The 25,097-nt window shown below is 41.6% G+C and overlaps 1 protein-coding gene across 1 annotated transcript in view; it reads left to right on the top strand.

Moving 5' to 3' along the window:
* Positions 1-25,097, top strand: part of csmd2 (CUB and Sushi multiple domains 2) — a 613,472-nt gene that overhangs the window by 527,383 nt on the left and 60,992 nt on the right. The window contains exon 50 of the mRNA XM_048612954.1: positions 9,689-9,871. Within this exon, the coding sequence (XP_048468911.1) occupies positions 9,689-9,871 (183 nt within the window). The remainder of the gene's footprint in view (positions 1-9,688; positions 9,872-25,097) is intronic.

The following is a 25,097-nucleotide window of genomic DNA, read 5'->3' as shown; positions in this document are numbered from 1 at the left end:
TACCTGTCTATCATCAAATCTTTTTGTGCACTGGTCCACTTGTCCTCATACTTTCATTATTTCCTTTCTTCAGATTTTTTTCTTAGCTTCAAAGTGAATTCCATGACAATCAAACTTGATGCAAAAGGTCACTATTTTACAAATGCTCCTTGACAGCAAGCTATTAATTAGACCTTTCCCATTACAAAACACAAAATACAAAACAGCTTATTCTCAATTTACTGCTGCAGAAACACATCCTGTTCACAATCCAGGTTATTTACCCTACCCCTCCCCCACCAAAAAGTATATTGCTGATTTAGTAACTTGGACTCTGCGTAATTTGATGTCACCCATTATTACTGTGTTAGCCATGTTACATGCATCTCTAATTCCCTGATTTATACTATGTCCAATATTATAGGCTACAAAGCCAGTGGTAAATAACTCCACAAACAATTGCTTTCCTTTTCTGTTTCCGAGCTACACCCAGACTGACTCTACATCTTGATCCTTTTATAATTGTACTAATCTTGTCACTAAATAAGAGGGCTACTCATCTTTTTTTCTTTATGCCCACCCTTCTAAATAGCAAATGTCCTTGGGCTTTAGTTTCTAGTCTTGGTCACTTTGTGGCCACATCTCTGTAGTAGCAATTAAATCACATCTATTTATCTCAATCTGTGCATCCAAACATCAACCTTTTGTGAATACTATGTGCATTCAGATAGAATGTGTTTAATTCTGCTTTTTAAATTAGTTCTCTATTCTTATCCTACTTGATACTTGCTTATGCTTCATCTGTCTTCAATTTTCACTTTCTACTTTTGTAATTGATTTTAAGGGTTCTGTTTTGCTTGAGCCCAAGCTCCCCCTCATGTTCCTATCCTCCTGCCAATCGAGTTTAAACTGTCTCCAGTGGTACTAGTGGATCTGCCTGCTAAGATGTTAGAACCAGACACACTAAAATGCAACCTGCCCATCTTGTAAAGACCCATATGCCCCAGAATGGTCCCAATACCTTGTGAATGCTGGGAATGGAGGGTGTGAGTTAAAAAAGAGAGTCTGGATAGGCTGGGACTTTTTTTTCACTGGAGCATCAGAGGTTGAGGGGGTGACCTTATAGAGGTTTATAAAATCATGAGGGGTATACATAAGCTTTCGGCAGGTATTTTTCCTTCGGGTGCAGGATTTCAAGACTAGGGGCATATTCTGAAGGTGAGAGGAGAAAGATTTAAAAAAGGCATAAAGGGCAACATTTTTACACAGATTGCGTATTGTGTGTGGAATGAACTTCCAAAGGAAGTGGTGGATGTGTGTACAGTTACAACATTTAGAAGACATTTGAATGAGTACATGATTAAGAAATGTTTGGAGGGATGTGGGCCAAGCGCAGGCAGGTGTGACTAGATCAGTTTTGGGTTATGGTCGGCATGGACTGGTCGGACCAAAGATTCTGTTTCACTGCTGTATGAGTCAATGACTATGACTGTATGAATCTGATGCTGTCCTTCCCTACACCAGTTCTCCAACCACATTTCAATCATTTAAACCTCTTATTTCTGTAATCCTGACCACATGGGACTGAAAGTTTTTCTACGAATACAGCTTTTGGATTACTCCTTTCTAGTTCCCTGAAATTTACTTTCAGGACCTCATCTGCATTCCCATCCAAGTTATTGTACCAACATAAACCATGACCTCTGACCCTCCTCCCAGAAGAATGTTCTGCAGCCGTTCTGTGATGTCCTTGATCCTGGCACTGGGAGGCAAAATACCTTGGTGGCTTTGCATCTCTAGGTATAGAAACATTTGTGTAGTGATTAGGACCAGGTAGACCACATTAACTATGAGGTTCTTGATTGGGGTTGTTAACCTGGGCCAATCAGGGAAGTTTTAGCTGACCAATATAACCAGAAGATTAGAATTTCATCTATTTAGGACAGACTCTCAGCTGGCTGGCCTCTGTGTAGTTATTTCAATTTGTCTGTTTCCTTATGCAATAAATCCCCCGCCACCACTGCTCTCCCCCTCTCTTACACCACCTCCACCCTCGCCCAACCTCCCTTTACAGCTGAGCCATTCACCATGCCATGAATCTGAGTCTCCTGCAGGGAACCGATGCTATTTCTAATTCGCATTCCCCTCTTCATTTCCATAACTCTTTCTTGTTGAGTGAGTGTTTTGTCAAACTTATTTTGAAAATGTTTCAATTAACTTAGTCCCAACAAACTTTTTTGAGAGTAGTGACCAAATAGTGAACAGAAATACAATTTTTTTTTAAAGTTACAAATGGAAGCAATAATAATCAATTCTAAAACAGCTACGAATAAAGCAGTGAATAAAGGAAATGAAATAACCATTTGAAAAGTGATTTAGAATAGCCCAAGGTCACAATACAAAAATAGCTTTAATTTAATACTATCACAAGCATAATATACTGTTAACTGTTTGACATCTTTCTTACATTTTGTAGCGGAGGCCTTTTTTTTCTCAAATTCTGTGTTATAATTGGAGCTGATGTTATCGTAGAATGAAATCAGATAAGTCAGATAAGGTCCTTACCATACCCTAAAAAAAAGCTCACCCGAGCTTCTGCTAATCTCATGGGTTTTTTTTGTTTCTTTTGTCATAAACTCCGCAAGATGATCCAAATGCCATTAACACTACAGGAGGCTGACACTGCCTTAATGTCATAGTTCCATAAAAACTGACCTAGTTAATTTTTAAACCTTTTCAGAAAATTAGACGGACATTCACTTGCCAATGGTTTTAAATCCAAAGTCCTAAAAATGATACTTATGTGTGTGTGTATAAATTACACACCTTTCATCAATGCCTCCATTTGTCTTAACAGAAGTTCCACAACACCAGGTTAGAGTCCAATAGGTTTATTTGAAATCATAAATTTTCAGGGCAGCACTCTGAGAGCTTGTGATTTCAAATAAACCTATTGGACTATAACCTGGTGTCATACAACTTCTGACTTTGTCCACCCCAGTGCAACACCGGCACCTTCACATCATGCCTACATTTGTCTTAATGCAACCAGATGACTGACAACACCTCCCTAAATAAAACAATATTTATATTTCGTCTTTCCAATAATAAACCATCCCAAGGAGCCTCAGAAAAACATTGTCAAAAGAAATTTAATACAAGTCATAAGATAAAAGGGCACATCATCAAAAGCTTAGTCAAGGTATTAAGAAACATCTCAGGAGAAGGAGAAGAGTTGGGCAAAGAGGAAGAGAAGTTAAGGGAGGACATTTCAGAGCTTGGCCTTGACTGGCTGAAATAGTGGTGACCAATGTTATTGAAAATCAGGGGAGTGCAAGAGGCCAGAATGTCTTATTGTTGTTCTATGGAGCTATGGCATTGAGCTCTCTGAAACTGCCTTAAAGTTGCTCCTGTTCAGAGTAATAGGAAGTTGTTTTTTGGTGTACTCACCCATTTCATATGGTGTGCATGTTTCACATACATTTTCTTCTCATTGTTGGATCGACTAGACATTCACAAATATACCAAGGCTGTTTGCAAGTGACAACTCTTTCCTGTGTTACCCTGGCAATGGATAAAGCCTAACAACATTATACCTCATTGAGTGATTGTTTGAATAAATGAATACCTTGAAGATAAGCTGTGATTTGAATGTAAAATTTGTAAATTTTAAGATTTTTATTCTAACCTGGATGACATTAACAGGGGAAAAATAAAATTACATACACACATTATCTATTTCGCTTCCAATTTCTACCCTGCTCTCACCTTCACCCGGTCCATCTCTGATTCCTCCCATCCCTTCCTCAACATTCATACCCCGCTTTCTGTAAAGATTCTCATCCATTCTCCCAGTTCCTCCATCTCTGTCGCATCTGTTCTGATGATACCAACTTCAAAAAGGGGGCCTCCGAAATGTCCATCTTCTTCCTCAACTGAGGATTCCCCAGCAATGTAGTTGACAGGGTCCTCAGTCCTGTACAACCTATCTCCCGCATTTCGGCCCTCACCCACTTTCTTCACTCTGACAACAGCGAAAGGGTACTCCTAGTCTTCATCTACCACCCCACCAGCATCCACATCCAGAGGATCATTAGCTGCCATTTCTGCCACCTCCAGTGGGATGCCACCACCAGACACTTATTCCCCTTCTCTCCCTTGTCAGCCTTCTGCAAGGACCATTCCCTCAGTGACACCCTGGTCCACTCCTCCTTCACTCCCATACCCCGACGGCACCTTCTCCTGCCATCACAGAAGGTGTAATATCTGTCTATTTACTTTCTCCCTCCTCACATCCAAGGGCCCAAACACACCATCCAGGTGAAGCAGTGCTTTACCTGCACTTCACTCAAAGTAGTCCATTGTATTCGCTGCTCAAAATGTGGTCTCCTGTGCATTGGGGGAAGGAGGCACAGACTGGGCGACCGCTTCGCAGAACACCTATGTTCTTTCTGCAAAAAAGACTCTGAGCTCCCAGTTGCTTGCCATTTCAACACATCACCTTGTTCCCTTGCTGACATCTCTGTCTCAGACTTGCTATGGTGCTCTAGCAAAGCTCAGTGTAAGCTCAAAGGACAGCACCTCATTTTCCACTTGGGAACTCCACAGCCTTCAGAATTTAATATTGAGTTCAATGTTAGGGCATGAGTACCTTTCCCCATTCTGTCAACCATCACCACACACCGACATCAGATGGGCTGCGACCACACACAGCCCAAAATCAGCTACTAATAGTTCCCATTAACAGCTAGTCATTTGCCTCAGCTAGTCTTTATTCAATCTTCTGTCTGTCAAACTGTTTTTCTCTCTCTTTGGGCTCTATCTCCACTTATCATTTACTCCTCCCCTCACCCTATCTTCTACATAAAAACATCTTTCTCCTGGCTACAATCAGATCTGAAGAAGGGTCACTAGCACCCAAAATGTTAGCTCTGAGTTCTCTCTACAGATGCTGCCAGACCTGCTGAGAATTTCCAGCAATATTTGTTTTCGTTACTTATAGACTTGCAGAATGTAGCAACGTTACAATGCAGCAGCATTGCTATTCTGCAGACTTGAAAGATTTTAAGGAAAGGAACATAAAACTGCTTGCCGTCAGTGGCTTTAAAAGTCTTTTAATCAAAAAGGATAATGAAAATTTGAGAAAACACAGCACTGAAAATCTTCAAAAAATGTTAAATCACCACATTCAGAAGAAATGGCAGCAGAAATAACATTGTCATAAAGATTTGCTTTCAGATATGGGCTAAATAGAATGTAAGAACCAGACATGTTGGAGAAACCAGTTCCTAAGGTAGTGAATTTCTTCCATAGTAGACACTAAATCTGCAGCTGAGCAAGTAAATGTGCTTTTTTATGTTAATCAGGACTAGTGCTCTTGATGTTAGAGCTCACCCAGGCGTAAAAGAAGATGCACATACCTTTGATATACTACAATCTTTTGACAATTACTTCAGCCTTGGAACAAATAATATTTTTGAAAGAGCAAGAATTAACAGGAGAGTTCAGCGTAGAAAGGAATACATAGATAATTTCATTAATAATTTCAAAATTAGTGGAAAAATGTGACTATGGAGCTTTGAATTCAGAATTCCTCAGAGGTAGAATTGTTGTTGCAGTTGTTGCAATTGCTGAAGAGTCTGTCAGATTCATTACAGTCCAAGCAATTTGATTTTGGGGAAATCAACTAAAATGGTGTGAAGTGAGAGCTCGAAAGCCACATGGAACAGTCAAAGGAGTGAAAGATAAATCTTATCCTAGGAGATATGCAGAATCCATTCATGCCATAAAGTAGAAAAGCTTAAAAGATACAATTGAGAATACATTACAGAGTCTAGACCAGACAGCAGGCACTAAGAGTTAATGCCAATACTGTAGAATTAGGAAAACTTGCAAGCACAAGCAGAGTCCATCAAATTTAAAAATGCAATTTTTAAATTAATCATTAGATGACTTCCAGACAACGTACAGAAATAGGACACAGTTGCAGTGCAGCACAAAATCAGTTAGGAATAAGGAAGATTGTGCTGGTCATCAAACCCCACTGGTCCACAAACCATACTAAAGTGTAACTTAGTTTTCATCATCAAGATGGTCAAATTATTTCTATTTTACATACTATCTAGAGTAAAATAAATTTCCACCAGGCCTCTGTAAGAAACTCAAAAGTAACTTGTTTACTGGAAGCAAACTTATTCTTAAAGTAAGTGACAAAACTGGTAAGCATCAAAGCTCCTATGAGAACTAAACTACATTCCCTTAATCCCAAACACAGTCACATGCCAGATAAGACAATACAACACTGCAGAGATTACACAGGTTTTAAAAAAGATGAAAGGTGAGCTTTTTGACTTGCTTGCCGAGCTGGCTTGTTTTTGTTCAGGCGTTTAGTCACCATGCTAGGTAACATCATCAGTGAGGCCTCCGATGAAGCGATGTTGTTCTACTCTGCTTGGAATTTATAATGTCTGGTCTGTTATGGTGAGTAGTGTCATTTCCGGTTTTGATCTGTATGGGTTTGTATATGGGGTCCAATTCTATATGTTTGTTGATTGCATTACGGGTTGAGAACCATGCCTCTAGGAATTCCCGTGCGTGTCTATGTTTGGTTTGGGTTACCATAGTTACGTTGTCCTAGTTAAACTGACGGCCTTCATTGTCCGAGTTAGTGTCCCATTAACTGGGACAATGTAACCATAGTCGCCCAAGCCAAAAATTGACACGCTCGGGAATTCCTAGAGGCATGGTTCTCAACCCATAATACAAACAACAAACATATAGAATTGGACCCCATATATAAACTCATACAGATCAAAACCGGAAATGACACTACTCGCTGTAACAGACTAGACAGTATAAAATCCAAGCAGAGTAGAACAACATCGCTTCATTGGCGGCCTCACTGATGATGTTACCTAGCATGGAGATGTACCGAGCAAGTCAACAACCTCACCCACAACCCGAGCTACAAATCTTTGCTAAAACTTTAAAGCTGAAAGTTGAACAACACTGCATTGGACTAAGAGTTCAAATGCAAATTAGAAGATTGGAAGACTTTTTGGTCTCGTTAATTTCCTCGTGACAAGATCAAAATACTGGCAGCTGGAAAGGAGGTGAGATCTTCAAATCAGAGTTGAGTTCAGATGGGAATTATTTAGAAATTCTGATACTTAACTTAATTGGGTCCCCACAACATTTCAGTCAAGACAGAGATCCATGCAGCTGGTTGTGCTTTAGGGTATGTTGTTTCCTTCTCAGGAGAGTCAGGGTCTGGACTTTTCTACCTTGGAAGTCTTTCTTCAAATAACCCCGTCACTATACTGGAAAAACTGCAACTCCAGTCCAGAGGCTGTAGTTAACAACCTTTAACACCTGGACCTCTTCCAACCTAGCCGGTCCTGCAATTAAAGTAATTCAACACATATCTTATCTCTCCTTAAAGTTTTGCTTGCCTTCTTTCCTCAAAATCATTTGATGTTTTGTAAATAGTAGGTGAACCACAGCGCACTTTTCTTTCTTTTGACTTTTCAGATCCAAGAAGTCATATGGTCAACCCACTCCAATTTTGAAATTGTCCGAACATTTTCATTGCTTCCAGCATCGTTTGCATTGTTATTTTTAAGGACTGTGTATTCCCAACACTGGACAAAGCTGGCCTGATAAATCCCGACCTAAAAAAAGGATGAAGGCAACAAATTTACCCTACGGTGATTGACAGTACTGCCGGCTCATAAAAAGTGGTGGTCAATTAAATATTTAAGTTCAGTGTGATTAATGCCAAAATGGCCCCCACACATGTGCAGACATGGCCCAGGACATCCGCTGGCAGTGACAGGCACAGAAAGTGTCTGTAAGCACGTGATTTGCTGATGGCACCAGATTGAGGGTCAGGAGAAGGCAGATGAGTTGTTTGAGGCTGATGAACTGGAGCATCCCTCTCCAGCATTGTCTGTAGATTGGCCTCCTCGGCTGTCACTCCTTTTCTGTGATCTCTCTGCCACCCAACCCTCACCAAGTTCCATGCTCCCTGGCGATGGGCCCTTCATTGAGCAAGGAGGCTGTTCCTGAGGCCCGGGACTGCTGCTGTACCTGTTTCCTTTCCACTGCTCAACTGCACATGTGCAGATGGGGCTGGTAACATGCTTCCAACACGTGTGCACTTCGTGCTCTGTGTGCTGATGGTGGTGGTGGTGTTCACAACAAATGCAGCCATTTAAGTTGGCTCCACCATTATGTCACTGGCCAATAAATGTATTGGGCACAGACTTTCATTTTCATTAGCTGTCTCTCTGGCTTGCTGAAATGGGGTCTCTTCAGATCAAAGCTTGCTACTTTTTGCTCGGACCGGGCAGTTTGGAGGGCAGCACCAGGCCTGTCTCTGAGATAAGTCCCCAGGGGCAGAAGTCCCAATCAGTGAGAACTGCTGATTAATCAGAGGTCAGAAGTTCTTGCTGAGGTCAGTACCATTAAATGACTACTGCCAAGACCGAGAGGACCAAGGTGTCGTGTATATGCATTCTCCTGATTGTGCGTGAATCAGTTTGCTCTGTGGACCCACGGTTTCTGGTATTGAACTTGAAGGTGAGATCATTACAGCCCAGGCCAGAACAGCCCCTGGAGTGGTCATGAACTGGTGACGGGGCAGGAGTGTGAAGCTTGGACCTTCCCAGCAGAAATTAATTCAGGTGGAGGCAGGAAGGCAGCAGGATTTTGAGATGCCAGCACACTATTAATGAACAGCCTTTCCCGCCTCCAAGCCTGCCACCTCCATGACTAGAAGATTCCACCCATTGACACAAATTCAAATTCTGATCACCACCTCGAGACACTCCATTCTCCAGATTCCTGCTTGAATTTGTGCATTGTATCTCAATCCAGTTCTAACTCAGATACCTGTTTCACACTCTGGACAAATTTTAATGCCCACCCAGCAGGTTGACTCTCTAACTAAAAATCTCCAACCATCTTTAAATGGCACTATGAGAACGTTGAATAACAGTAAAATTATAATGGTAGAGAATGGTTGAAAATTCATGTTCTCATCTCATCATTGATATGACATTTCATCTTGTTACTACTCCAATCCATAAACTGTAATGGCACTGGAGGGGGTGCAAAGGAGGTTCACTAGGTTGATCCCGGAGTTGAGGGGGTTGGCTTATGAGGAGAGACTGAGTAGATTGGGATTATATTCATTGGAATTCAGAAGATTGAGGGGGGATCTTATAGAAACATATAAAATTATGAAGGGAATAGATAAGATAGAAGTAGAGAGGATGTTTCCACTGGCAGGTGAAGCTAGGACTAGAGGGCATAGCCTCAAGATTAGAGGGAGCAGATTTAGGACTGAATTGAGAAGGAACTTCTTCACCCAGAGGGTTGTTAATCTATGGAATTCCTTGCCCAGTGGAGTAGTTGACGCTACTTCAGTAAATGTTTTTAAAGATAAGGTAGATATTTTTTTGAACAATAAAGGAATTAAGGGATACGGTAAGAACGCGGGTAAGTGGATCTGAATCCACGAAAAGATCAGCCATGATCTTATTGAATGGCGGAGCAAGCTCGAAGGGCCGGACGGCCTGCTCCTGCTCCTAGCTCTTATGTTCTTATGTAATTCTGATTTTTTTTTCATTGAGAAGCCAAGTGTGATTGGACTTTCCAATAGTTGAAAGCAAATTCTTAATTATGTTTGATATTCTTTGCATTGCAGATAATAATCTTGGATATTGTGGTGACCCAGGACTCCCAGCACATGGCATTCGCTTGGGCAAGGATTTCCGAGTGAAGGACATACTTCGATTCACATGTGAAGCTGGTTATGTTCTTAAAGGATCTTCGGAACGTGTCTGCCAACCAGATGGAACCTGGACTGGGATCCAGCCAGAATGTAAAGGTACGTGATTCACTGGGATCTAGAACAAGGCAGCTAAGGAACTTGCAGAGAATATCATGCAAAAAGAATAGCTCTTATCAGTTTTTGAGCAAATGGTGCATGCTTGACAAGTTTTCATTTAGCTATTTAACAATTAGCCAAGCTTTTCTTGCATTGCATGCTACATAAAGTTATTAGTTGCCCTGCCAATTATCTTGAAAATCAGTTAAGTTAATCAATTTTTCTGAAGAAGGGTCCAGACCCGAAACATCAGTTTTCCTGCTCCTCTGATGTTGCTTGGCCTGCTGTGTTCATCCAGCTCTACACCTTATTATCTAAGTTAACCAATAATTTATGTACAACAGTACAACCTCTTGCTGTCACTAATCAAATGCGAACCAGTGCATCTGTAACAAGAGGTTAATGCTGTGGATACGATTTATTTTCTGAATTTATAGTTAACTTGCATTGAACATGGGGTTCAGTATTTATGAACATTAATGAATGAAAATGTAACAAACTGAATCAGCATGCAGGTTCTGTATATCTTTTTTTTTTAGGTAATCCATTAGTAAAATAATGAAATGTTTTAAAAAGTCCACTCAAACTTCTGCAAGCTAGGATTTACCTTTTAGCAGAATCTTGTTGTGAGACTATTTGCACTATTATTGTCGACGAGTTTATAAAAGGATAGTTTAAGAGAGTTTGATCAGCGATAATGTTTAAAAGGGATTAATTAAAGATTTAGCGAAAAGGATTGATTAAATTATATCTTTAATCAATCCCTCTTTAACAAATCTATAAAGAAAAACTGATTAAAAATATGGATGAAGGGGGACTGATTAAAGTGTGGTTAGGAAGGGGCTGATGACCAAAGAATGGCTCATTAAAAGGATGGTTGCAGAGTAACTGATTAAAATGGTGATCTCAGTATAATGAATTAATGTGAAGCCTGGTCCTGTAATCTGGTTATTTATTGTTTGAGACATTACCAGTCTCAATAGAAGAGATAAACTGGAAGATTGCCTGCCGCAGATTTGATGCTAAATTTCATTTCACCTCAAGTATGAAAATAATGGGCGACGGAGATTACCTGAACTCGAATGGACCTCTTCAGAGATTATGGTGTTGAATAAGGTTTTCAGATTTCACATTTCATCTATCTCTCTTTGCCACCAGCATTTTCATCAAAGGAGAGGTGACAATTGCCTCTTTTCCCTCTCACTCTGAATATTATGAATACATCTTCAGTGAAACTGCAAAGGAATTTGTATTAGCCTTTCCGAGATGGTTTTAAATCGACTGTGTAGCGAATTGTCTGAAACATATGTGAATGTGTTAGTATTACAATAAAAGTACACTAGTTTGTGCACTGAGCATCTGTTTTATTGTAATCAGAAGTGTTGTAATAGGGTTCTGGTTTGCAGTCATTTATTTCCTGATCTTTAAGTGGTTCAAATTGCTCCCAGACCCCTGGTTCTGGATACTGGACTTATTTATGAAGATGTAAAATTAAGAGGCAGCAGACAGTTGTTTAATGGCAAAAGAATCTCTGCATTTATTTAAGGTACAAAAGGTAATTATATTACAAGAAATAGGTAATGCAATAAGTCAAGGAAATTGCCACAATCGATGCACAAGAGAATAGTAGGACTTTGGAATACATATTACTTAGATTACCGCTATATACAGTTTTAATGACACATAGAAAATAAACAGTGTTTAAATTTATAGTGTTCAGCAGAATTCCTACCAAATAGAGACAACATTGTATGGAGCTGGAGGAACTTCGGAGGCCAGGCAGCATCAGAGGAGCAGGAAATTTGATGTTTTGGGTCGGCACCCTCCTTCAGAAATGGGGGAGGGGGCAGGGAGTTGGGAAATAAATACGAAGAGGAGGGGTGGGGCTGGGGAAGGTAGGTGGGATGGTGGTAGGTGAATGCAGGTAGAGAGTGGTGGGGGTTGGTCATTAAGGTCGGAGAGGCGGAGAGGTGGGAGAGAAGTTGGACAGGTTGTGTCAGGTCAAGGAAGCAGGGATGAGAGGGAGGGTTGGATATGGGATGAGGCCGGGTGTGGGAAGATTTTAAAACTGGAGAATTCCATGTTTAGGCCTTCGGGCTGTAGCTCCCGAGGTGGAATATGAGGTGCTGCTCCTCCAGTTTGCGGTGTCATTTGACACTGGAGGAGGCCCAGGATGCACATGTCACTCAGGAAGTGAGACGGGGAGTTAAAATGGTTCGTGACCGGGCGGTGTTCTGGTTTGTCGCGTGCAGAGCACAGATGCTCTCCAAAACAGTCTCTGAGTCTACGCTTGGTCTCACCGATGTAGAAGAGGCTACATCGGGAGCAATGGATGCAGTAGACCAAGTTGACAGATGTGCAGGTGAACCCCTGTCTGACATGGAAGGCTTGTTTTGTGCCCTGAATTGAGGTGAGGGGGAAGGTGTAGGGGCCGGTGTAGCACTTCCTGCGGTTGCAGGGAAAGGTGCTGGGGGTGGTGGGGTTAGCGGGGACTGTGGAGCGGATGAGGGAGTCATGGAGATAGCAGTCCCTATGAAAGGCAGATAGGGATGCGGAGGGAAATATCTGTTTGGTTGGGGTTGGATTGCAGGTGGCAGAAGTGGCAGAGAATGATATGTTGAATACAGAGGTTAGTGGGGCGATATGTGAGGACAAGGAGGATGTGAGGGCAGAGATGCAGGAAACACAAGAGATGCGGTTGAGGGCATTTTCAATCACCGGAGGGGGCAAATTACAGGCCTTGAAATAGGAGGACATCTGGGATGTGCGGGAGTGGAACATCCCATCTTGGGAGCAAACGTGGCGGAGGCGGAGGAATTGGGAGTATTCTGGGGATCGCATTCTTGCAGGAAGGTGGGTGAGAGGAGGAGTAGTCCAGGTATCTGTGGGAGTCGGTGGGCTTGAAATAGATGTGGTTGAGGTGGTCACCAGAGATGAAGACGGAAAGGTCCAGGAAGGGGAGGGAGGTATTGGAGATGGCTCGGGTGAATTTGAGGTTGGGGTGAAAGGTGTTAGTAAAGTTGATGAACTGTCCAAGCTCCTCGTGGGAGCATGAGGCAGCATCGATACTGTCATCGAAGTAATGGAGGAAGTAGTGGGGAATAGTGCCAGTGTAACAGCAGAAAAGAGACTATTCCACATATCCTACGAGGAGGCTTCTGACTTTATTTTTGTTGGGAGGAGGGGATGTGAGGGGAGAATTACAGGAAATGCAAGAGATGCTGATTTCTCCGCCACTTCAGCCGCCTACAATCTGACCCCACAACCAAAGAGATCCCCCTTGTCCTCACATACCACCCCACCAACCTCTGCATCCAACGTGTCATTCTCCGCCACTTCCGCCACATACAATCCGACCCCACAGCCAAAGAAATATTTCCCTCCCCACTCCTATCTGCCTTTCATAGGGAGCACTCACTCTGCGACTCCCTCGTCCGCTCCACACTCCCCACTAACCCCACGACCCCCGGCACCTTTCCCTGCAACTGCAGGAGGTACTACACCTGCTCCTACACCTCCCCCCTCGCCTCCATTCAGGGCACAAAACACATCTTCTGTATTGGACAGGGGTTTGCCTGCGCATCAACTTGGTCTACTGTATCTGCTGCTCCTGATGCGGCCTCTTCTATATCGGTGAAACCAAGCGTAGACTCAGGGACCATTTTGGGGAGCAGCTGCAACAAATGACAACACCTTTTGGTTGCCAACTATTTTAACTCCCCCTCCCACTCCCTGGGTGACATATGCATCCTGGGCCTCCTCCAGTGTCACAATGACACCACCTGCAAACTGGAGGAGCAGCACCTCATATTCCACCTTGGGAGCCTACAGCCCGATGGCCTAAACATGGAATTCACCAGTTTTAAAATCTCCTCACCCCCAGCTTCATCCCATGTTCAAGCCTCTCTCTCATCCCCACCTTCTTGACCTGACACAACCTGTCCATCTTCTCAACAACAAAAACAAAGTTGCTGGAAAAGCTCAGCAAGTCTGGCAGCATCTGTGAAGGAGAAAACAGAGTTAACGTTTCGCGTCCAGTCACCCTTCCTCAGAACTCTGTCCATCTTCTCTCCCAACTATCCGCGACTCCCACCACACTGACCAATCCCCACCACTCCCTACCTGCACTCACCTATCACCATCCCACCTACCTTTCCCAGCCCCACCCCTCCGCACTCTGTTTATTTCTCAACTCCCTTCCCTCTCCCCATTTCTGAAGATGGGTGCCAACCTGAAACATAAACTTTCCTGCTCCTCTGATGCTGCCTGGCCTGCTGTGTTCCTCCAGCTCCACACTGTGTTGTCTTTGATTCCTGTATCTACAGTTCTGGCTATTCCTACCAAATACAGTCCAAATGCACTGATGCCACCGCTAAATATGTTGGAACTCTGGGGTCTCAGGAATTCTGCTGACCACTCAGCATACGGTTTTGAAGTTTGCCTGGCTGTCCTGGCTTCCCATAACCAGAGCATCAGGTTGTTGCTTTGAGTTGTCAGGTTTTAGTTCTGATGGTCGTGGTCGGTTGTTTAGGTTATTACCATTGGTGTTCTTGGTTCAGGAAAGGCCTGTGTTCAGAAGCTCTTGGTTGGCCACCCCCCTCTCAATGTCTTTTGTTTCGAAGAGGCCCTTGGTTCAGCTTCTCTGTTGTCAGTTCTGTTCTTGGTTCTGAAGCTGCTTGTGCTGGTGGGAGCAGGGGATGCCTGTGGGGAAGCTGTTCGTGCAGAAGCTTGTTGTTGGAAAAGGCCAATCTCCAGTGAGATCGAGGCTGGAGGAACAGCACCTCATATTCTGCCTGGGAGCCCTGCAGCCCAATAGTCTCAATGTGGACTTTACAAGCTTCAAAATCTCCCCATCCCCGACTTCATCCCAAAACCAGCCTCTCCCCTGCCTCCTTGACCTGTCCGTCTTTTCTCCCACCTTTCCGCTCCTCCCACCTCACCGACCGACCCCCACCCCCACCTCCTACCTACTAGCCTCATCCCCGCCTCCTCGACCTGTTCGTCTTCCCTCCCACCTACTCACCCCTCCCTCCTCACTGACCAACCCCCATTCCAACTCCCTACCTACACTCACCTTTACTGGCTCCATCCCCGCCTGCTTGAACTGTCCGTCTTCCCTCCACCTATCTGCTCCTCTATCCACCTTCTATCATCGCCTCCCCCTCTCTCTATTTATTTCAGAGCCCCCTTCTCCTCCCCATTTCTAAAGAAGGGTCCAGACCCGAAAGGTCAGCTTTCCTGCTCCTCTGATGCTGCCTGGCCTGCTATGTTCATCCAGCTGTACACCTTATACTGACTGTGGGACCTCAATTCTGTAGTTTTCATTGAGTTCTTGATGTTCTCTTGTGAAGTTAATTGACCTTCCAATGGTAAGAGTATATGTGAATGGGTTTTGATTGAGGTTGAATGTCCCATATCTCTGTAGACACCATGCTGTCTGCACTAGTAGTCTGAGGTGTGAAAGCTGTCTCAGGCTAGGGTCGGTTGGTTTCTTTTAGAGAGGAGGTGCAGTTTGGGATTCCAGGCTTAACAATAGGCCTCGACAGCAATCTCCATTCCCAAGCTTGCTGGTTGTGTATTTCCCACAGACTTGTTCCAGCTTTTCATTTTGTTTTTAAAGGTTCTGAAAGTCCAGGACTCTGTCCAAAATCCAAGGATTTGCCCATATGTTCTAATATTGGGGATTTTTGCTCCATCTTACAGTGTGCCATCCCTGTATTCTTGCAGGACTGTTATGAATGCTGCTGTGATATTGATTGGTTCATGTACAAGCTAAGTATTGGCGTGCAATGTGGTATCACACATTTAGGAGCTCACAGTGGTCTTGCATTTGGCAATCGGGTAGTTAGGAGAATAAAATACAGTCTCCAATTCAAGCCAAAAAATAGGAAAACAATCAACAAAATAGACTCCTGACAAAAAAAAAGACCCAGTATAGTAAAAGGCAGGTATTAAATGTGTACTTTATTAAAAATGAGCTGTACTCTTCAGGTGAAGTTGAAAGTGTTGAGTATCATAGGCTGAGTTATGCGAGTAGCTCATTTGATGGGCAGATTAAAACTATAGATTTGGTAGCTCAGGGAGTCGTTGAAGTGAATAGCTTTGTTACATTCAATGAAGCACTGAATGCACACGAGTAAAAAAGGAGTCGAAGGAATATGTTAACAGGCTGAGATGAGAATGCTGGGAGGATGCTGATTTGGAACATAAACATTGGCATGCATCATTTGGACTGCTTATGTGCTGTAAATACTTCCTGGTATGTTATGGCACCTAGCGAAAGCTTTCTGGCTGATGGGACTTAATTTTATTATCTGTAGAGGGAATTACTAAAAATGAAAGTGATGAGTCTTGTGATGGTTCAATATAAGCCAAACTTGTCATTTTAAAAAAAAACACGCAAGAACAGTTTGTTCTGTGTTCATTCTCATATCATGGGGGAGAAAGGAATAGATTCTGCCAGCTGTCCTGTTCTGTCACTCGTTGTTTTGAGAAGGTGATGGCGTGTAGCCTTCTAAAACCTCTACAATCCACTAGTGATGGTGCTTCTGTTTATGGGGTTTTGACACAGGATAACATATGTCAGCAAGTCAGATCTGGTGGGTAACTTGCAGAGGGAGCTTTGAGGTAGTAGTGTTTCCAAGCATATGCTGTACATATTGTCTGAGATTGTAGGTTTTGGAGCTGCTGCCAAAGAAGCCTTGGAATGGTTGTCAAATTGCATCTTGCAGTGATTTTCTCATCAGCCAGTTGGAGACTTCCTAGAGCATGAACCTGCTTCCTTGAGTAATGTAGCAGTAATGAGACGTCTGTAGAGGGTACCTCTCCCCCTAGCCTCCACCACTGGAGACTTGTCTATAAAATGCCATGCTTATTTTTGTTCTAAGCGATAGAGAGGGAGTCTTATCCTTCCATCATTTACTTGTCATCACAACCAGCTGCTGTTTTCCAGCTGATCATTTCCGATTGGCCTTCCAGCTTTAAGAGGTCATCCCATCTTCAGCCCCAGGGAAAATGACAATGAATGATCATTTCTAAATAAGTGCAGGCTTCTGAATGTATTTTTACCCTGACAGTGGGGTTCAAAGGCCTACACAGACAAGCCTGCTCTATCTCTCTAACTAGTTCTTAACCTGCTCTTTCTGCCTTAGCCAATTGATTTTCTGATCAGTGGATATTAATGATGGAGATTCGGTGATGGGAATGCCATTCAATGTCAAAAGAAGGCTATCAATTGCTGATGAGGTGACCTTTGCCTTGCACATGTGCAGTTATAATTTTACTTCACAATCACCAACTTAAACCTGGGTTTTTTGTTCAGGTGCTGCCGCATGCAAACACACACTGTTCATTATCAAAATAAACTGTGAATGGAACTGAGCGCTCCGCAATCTTTAGCAAACAGTCCCACTTTTGAGCTCACAGCAGTGGGAGTGTTATTGGTGAAGCAATTGATCTTAGATTACTAGCAATAGCAATTCATTTGGAATTCATATTTTGTTTTAAATCAACTTTGGATGGAATGCAAACAACTCCAGGGCTGGTGGGACTTTCACTCAGGCTCCTGGCCCAGTGGTAGGAACACTACCACTGCAATGTAAGATCCTTTCTTACAATCACGATCTATACCAAAACAAGACGCCTTATCCATCAGACCTGCAATTACTGCACAATGCAGTGACACCTTGCTTGCCTTGTGGTTCATGAAATTAAACAAACAAATTGACCACTGTTGATTATCGAAAGAAATGGGAAGTTCCTCAGGAATGTGTGTGCAATCACGTTTCCACTGGCTGTAAATACCAGTGGAATAATGATGAAGCGGAGAGTGGTGAAACAATATATTGGAATTGAAATACCCATACTTGGAATTTGAATGTGAGAAATGGCTTTATTCCAGTGGAATTATAAAAGATGACCAAGAACAATGTTGCTAATATTGACCATAAGCCTTGCACCTCAGTGACTATATTTATACAATTGCTGGAAAGAGGAATACTTCTATTAAGTGGTAAATCATAATTTATGATATATAGAATTCTTCCAAATCTGTGTGTGGGTGAAAGTTTCAAAGCTAAAAGAATAAAATCATGAAAAAGCCTCATTGTCTCAATGATTTCATGTATTGAGAACAAAGTATTCTGTACAAAGAAACAAGAGCTATCTTGTTCATTTCTAAGCCACAGGAAAAAAGATGCATCTATAGAGAAAGACATGTCTCACCAAAACAAACAGAAGTACTCGACATTTAAATCTAGGATCACCAAAATTTGAGTGATGGTGTTACAAGACAAAGTCCAAGAAAATATCTATCCCCTCCAAAAAGATCAGATGAACAACTTCATGAGAATATTGTGTTTAATGGGCTTAAGAAAAGGTTAAGAAAGAATGAATCCATGACCTTATTATTGTCTTTGAAGTATGTGCTTTGGTGCTGTATTATTTAAGGACCTAAGCTGGAGGAGTACTCTGATGTCCCGGCATGTGTGATCAACCCACTAATCCTGCACACAATTGTCTCTGACGACTAGTAGCTGCATCCACAATAAATATAATATTGAGATGTTCTTTCGATCATTCTTTCAAAAGATTAATTGTATTGATGTTGAGCAGTGGTCTCCACCGTTTCTAAGCACAATGTAGTTTTTTAAAAATTTAAGTGCAACCCAGGACCTGCGCAGAACAAAATATAAAATAATTAGTTTATATTTTGTGCTATATGAATCTAAAATCAGGGATAAATAAATATTTATTTTGTCCTCCACTCACCAAGTCTCACTGTGAGACCTGTGACCATCAGTGCCTTGGTCTGGGTTATATTTTGAGACTGCTAAAATATACAGCGCATCAACTGTGAGACCAGTACGATACTTAGATTTAATTATCTTCAATTGCAAGAGCACTGCCTCTCAGAGATATGAGGAGTCAAACTGAGCTTTCATTTTAAAGCTCAGGATGAAAGGAGTGTTTTTTCTTTCTGTTTATGAGTCCCCAAAAATCATCTTCCTTGATCTGATTCTCAGCTCAATATCGTTTTGCACAATGATTATCTCCATATCACATATCAGATTACTGCTTTGTAACTAAAACACCTGATGGAATTTTGGCAGCCAACCCACCAGTGTCTATCGAAAGGAATGGATTTAAGACAAGCACGATGATTTGTTCCATCACATCAAGTTCCTGAATTCGCCTGTTGAATTCCTCTGTTAAGCTCATCAGTTGTCTCCAGATGTTTTCTGGGTGGAACCATTTTGCTTTGACTTATAGTAGTGTTTTCTCCAGACTCGGGGAGTGTTGCTGCATTTTATTTTTTAATTGGGAGGACTGCAGACCCAGTTTCAATTTTAATGTATTCACAGCACTGCTCAGAGTCTGTCCTTATCTTGCTGTTCCATAGTTCGGCTTGTTTAATTCTAACTTTGTATCTGTAAGGAACCTGAAGTCAATCAACCATGCAATGTCTGACAGCTCACTGCACACTTCATTCCTTGATTTTAGAAAAGTGACAATTTCAGACATTAGATCTGAAAATGCTTGCAGGACCTGCTTTCAACTTAACCACCTCGCATCTGCATGAAGGATTTTACCCTAGGTAGCACTGAGTTTGTCAAGTTATAATTTTATAAAGTGGTGCTGAAGGGCTTTTGCTCAAATCAAACTTACAATCCTAACAACTTACATTACATGAGAAAAGTTCATAATTTGCTCGTTGATGCTCGCTGATGGATTTTACAGTGGTAATTGACAAAAGAGGGGAAATCAGGATCACATTTTTCCAAAACGTAGCAAAGCCTGCATTTGTGCCATGCACAGCTAGTGTACCATCGGTTGTGATGGAAACCAGTTTCTTGGCTGGAGCGTTGCTCTCGAACACATTTTGAATTTTCTATGATATCTTACTCCTAATTCTCTTTTTAAGAGGCAAAGTAATGCGTTTAATTATTATATCCTTAAAAGCCATTCACTCAATAACAATCAGCTAGGCTGTGCTGATTATTTCAGTGGATCCTTTGAACTATAGTGAGAAGCATTCAATCCTTCAGAGCCTGTTGTAGTTTCTGAAAGATATCTTTGGACAAAGGTTCCACTCATCTTGCTCCTGTAGATATGTTGTGTGACATGTTCTGGATTGCTGTTATTGTGTCTTCTTTATTCTTAAAGTCTTTGAGCAAAGAGTTAGTGGCTTCAGTCACTGCTTCTTTAATTACTTCACCATCTGTGAAAGATATCTTGTGATTTGCTACAAGACGGAAAATGCAATACAGCCATTAACTTTTGCTGCTAGTCTAAATTAAAATGACTATTGAGCTTTCAAAATGACCTTCAGCTCGTCACACTTTCTTTGTTGGAAGCATGTTGTTCAAGGGAAGAATATCCTTGAATTTGCTGTGCATCATTGTGTAGTATTGTTCCAAATTCCTCTTTTTAACTATTCATATACTTTGGTGACTTATAAGGCAAACACTTTTACCTTTTACAGTTGTGAACAGAAATTCATCCTTCATCATTATTGCTTAACCTTGTGGTTCATGGCGTCACTCTGCTATCGATCACACTGCATGGAAGCCTCTGAATCTGCACCTCTCAAACAATCAGAACATTGCTGGCTGCTTTCTAATGTAGCAGCGTGGGATGTGAATTCTATGATCATGATTTTCTTTCCCACAGCCCCATCTGCTTGCATTCCTTGGATATTGGACACCGGACATGGCAGTGCTCTGCATAACTTTTCTCCGTCCTGCACAGAGCTATTAGATAAACAACTGAAGGGAACAAAACTGCTTGTTTACAGATAAGACTTTGAGCGAATCCCACCATAGCAGTTGCTGAAATATAAATTAATTAAAAATGGGGAATGAAAATCTGGACTGTTGGAAATCATGCAACCACGTATCAGTTGTTTTAAAAACTCATCTGGCTCACTAATGTCCTTTAGGGAAGGAACTCTGATATGCTTACCTGGTCTGCCTGACAAGTGACTCCAGATCCATGACAATGTGGCTAACTCTTAATTGCCCAATTAAGGATGGAAAGTAAATGATGGCCTTCGCCAGTGACACTGATATGAATGAATAAAAATAAAATTGTGTCACGATAATGCACCTTGCCTTGCACTGTCATCCTTTTTGGTCATTTAATCCCACATGGCTTTCACCCATCCTAGAACTTCTCTTCTTTTCTTTCCTCACCTCCCCCTATTTGTTTGCCTCTGTACTTGCTGCGTTTCTGAAAGAGTGTCATCAAACTGAAATATTGGACTGAATTTTCCTCTTAATAGCTGATCAGCCCTGATCTTCTTGGAGGCAGCCAATGAAGAAGCCACCTCCAATAATCCATCCAGTAAAGGAGGTGAAAGGATCGACAGGCACAGTAGAGGGTCCATAAGAATGACCAGCCTGCAGCCCCACTGGGAGAGGTGGACAGGCTAATCCATTGAAGGGGACGTGAGATTGCCTAAAGGTAAAGCAGTCCCCAGAAGAATTATGAAGTTGGTAAGAGTAAGTGTGTTCACAGCTGCCAGGTTGTCAGGGTGAAGGGGATTCCTCTCCACAGGATGGTCTGCAGCCACAGCTGTAGATATCTGATCCCTGTGGTTCCATGTCATGGGATATAAAGAAAATGTCAGTGGACCCGCCTGTCTGGAGGCTGTGTGATTCCCACTTTTCTCCAGGTCTCATCTCCAAATCTACCTCCCAAGGACTGTGAGAACTCAGCCTATTAACCCCGCTTCATTCTCCGGAAATGCTATCTGACTTGTTGCTGCTGCATCGTTTTCAGTTTTCATTACTGAAGAATAAGAAGAGCAGTCTTTTCATCACTGAGACCCAGTCTGAATCCCAACTACTTGAATGACCTTAAGTTCCCATCTGGCAATATTAATTCCCTAGTGTCAAACTGCCCATAATTTGGCACCGTGCTTTCAGCCATACTGAAAGAGACCAACATTAGTGACAAACAAAAATATAACATGGATGCAGTAACGGTGTGTAAGTTAAAAGTTATTTATCAAAAGTGTTGCTGAAATAGACAATGACCTTGAAACTGTTCAATTATTTGTAGCATATTCATCCACCATCCAAATGTTTGAAATTAAAAATCTATTCATAAACTGTTCTAATATTTATTCAATGCTGATGAAAAAATAAAATATTGGTTAAAATAGAACTGAACATATAAACGCCTAAAATAAATCTTTATTTTGTTCAACACCCCATTTGCTACCTTCAGCATTTACTCCTAAACCCAACAGAACACAATGACAGCACTATTTGCCATCTGCAATATGTGCTGTTGCAACTCATCAAGGCACCACTGGGTGTCCCTTCCAAACCCATGACTTCGACCACCTCGAAGGAGAGGTACAGCTGATGTAAAGGAACAGCAGCACCTACAAATTCCCTGCCAAGCCACATATCATCCTGACTTGATACTCCAGCTCTGAAGAAGGGTCACTCGCCCCGAAACATTAACTCTGATTTCTCTCCATAGATGTTGCCAAACCTGCTGAGATTTTTCAGCAATTTCTGTTTTTGTTTCGATTTCCTGCATCCGCAGTTTTTTCAGTTTTTGACTGAAAGCATCAACACTTATAGTGGCTAATATGCAATAACCATTAGCTATGTGCATTCATTTTAGTTTCTGAAGATGCTGGTTAGAATGTCTTAACTATTCTGTTTATTCCTCACAGAAGCAACCATTCTGACTCTCAGGTTCATACATTGCAGACTTGATCTAAAATGTTCTTAATTATCTGTTTGGGAATTACACAAGATATCAGGACCACATTCCAGGTTACTGGGCATTCTAGAAGTTAATGAAGTTGAGAGGAGCATTTGCAGCTCATGTCACATCACCTATAGTGCTCAGGAAGCCTGGTGTTGACAGTCCTCTGGGGCTTGCTTCAAGACCCGTCTGCCTCATTGCCAGAGTCAGTAGCAGCAACTGATTATATTTGCAGCATAAGCTCACTTGGTTACACTGGCAGATGGACACATCTCTTTGGCTGAATTATCTGTGGGCTCTGTTCCCATTTCACCTTGAATTAGAGATCCAAGTAACAGACCAAAGTTGTATCCCACAATTGTTGCACTGTTCCCTGCGACTGCAGGTTTTACAAAGCTTTGTCTAACAATTCAGTCACTTTCCCTCAAAAATTTTCATTATCATTTTTAAAAGCATTAATCCAGTTATTGAAAATCTTTAATTTCTTTTTATTGCCACAATGCATCCTGTTGTCCATTTAAAAAAAACCAGCCAGTTTATGTATTACACAGTGGGAAAATTTCAGTCACACAAACACACCCATTGGACGATGTTGACACCTGTGCTTTCACCACATGGACTGTAGCAAAAGGAAAAGGCAAGCCAATACCATTTTCATGGAAAACTAGAGAATAACAATAAGTGCTCTCCTTGCCAATGACACTAATCCCAAGAATGAATATTTCACTTAAAGGGTGACATTGTCCTCCATGAGTCAATATGTTTCAATTTGAAGATGTCAAGTCAAACCATCTGCCACAGATTCCAATGACAGAACAGAATTAATCTTGCAGTGAGTTAAGTTTGTTTTCTAGTATTTGAACTATTTTGTTCAAGCTGCTTATTTAAGCCTGGTTACCGATCACTTAGCAAAATTTATTTTCTATCTTTTATGATTCTCTCATTCTCTTGCGTTGATCTTATCAGCATCTGAAAATTTACTTCTGTCTGAATCTCTGCAAGAGTCATCCAGAACTCCTTTTGTGGCTTGGTTTGCTCTCCAGCCTTGATTCTTCTGGCCATCACTGCATACAGCCCATGTCATTTTGAAATGTTATTTTATCAACCTCTACTGTTGATTTTTTTGTTGTCGCTGAAATACTTTGCAAGATTTCATCTGTGCCTACCTTTCAGTCTGAAAGCTTTGATCCATTCTGGAATACCCTGAACTCATGACAGTATACGCGCAAAGAGTTGATTTTTCATTCATGTATGCAACCTTTTGCAGCAATCCTATCACATTTAGGTGAAACCGTTGTATTCTCTAAGGTTTTCATATGTCTTGCTCTGGCCCAGACAGATACAAATAGAATATATCCCAACTTAACATGGAAAGATTTTCTAATGAAGTATTCATAAACATTCTGACCCCCACTGTCTTCTACTGAACACTCAACTGATTGCTTTTCTCATGAGATATCTGCCTCTGGAACCTAATAATCTTCCTGCAATTCTCTCCAATGTGTGAGGATCCTCTATAGCTTAAAGCAAATAGGCCAGAAATCACCTTGATAGCATTTCTTTTCAACTTGCATGGAATAAAATGTGTCAACTTGATGACGTGAGCATAAAAATAATATGCTGTATGTCCAATGAGATCCCATGTAACCCTTGTATTAAAGTGCTCCGAGTCTTTATGCTAAACAGCCTAAGCAATACAACACAGAAATTTATTTGCCACATTGCACCCAATGGAACTATGTTTAAGCTTTTAGGGTGCAGTCATTCCAATTGTCTCCTTGTTTCATGTCTGGTTAACCTATATACAGAACAGTAGCATTTATTAATCCATTCATGTGTTTTGACAAGCCAGTATTCATTGTCCATTGCAGTTGTCCTTGGGATGGTAGCGCTGTTACACTCCAAACGTGCATGTTGTACAGCTATGAGCTTAATACATGCTGAGCTATGTTCCTATTATGGGATATCAATTTTCTCTTTTCACTTATGCATCTGTGGTATTGTTCCAAAATTTTCTTCTAAAAATAACTTTGACATACAAAAAATTACTTTTTATGGTAAAGGGGCATTATTGCCATAAAGCTGCCTGCACCTCCCCATCAAACCAGAATATTGAACATCAGCACCTTGCAATGCCAAATGTTTGTTGTCCTTCAGAAAACTGGAAGCCAATGAGCTCATCTGTAAGAAGAAATCAATAATAAATGTAGCTTTATTTTGAAAGATCTCTACAAAATATTGACTATCTGCTCCATTGCAGTTGTAAGTACATCCCTTAAACCATATGCAGCTTGCTGTTCAACCTCAGGGGCTCTGTTTAACTGAACAATCTACCAGTATCTATCGTGTAAACTCAATAGCAATGTGCTGGGAAGATGAATATTTGAAATCTTTTTTGGCAGCAGGAATCTGGAGATACGTGGGTACCTTTGAGAAATTTGTGAAGACTTATGTGGAATAAGAGTTGGGGAAATCTGTCAAAAGCTGTTTGCCACACGTA

This window comes from Rhincodon typus, chromosome 27 (assembly GCF_021869965.1).
Source record: "Rhincodon typus isolate 14 chromosome 27, sRhiTyp1.1, whole genome shotgun sequence".
NCBI lineage: Eukaryota > Metazoa > Chordata > Chondrichthyes > Orectolobiformes > Rhincodontidae > Rhincodon > Rhincodon typus.
Note: the sequence above shows the minus strand (reverse complement) of the source record. Positions and strands in the feature narration are given on the sequence as shown.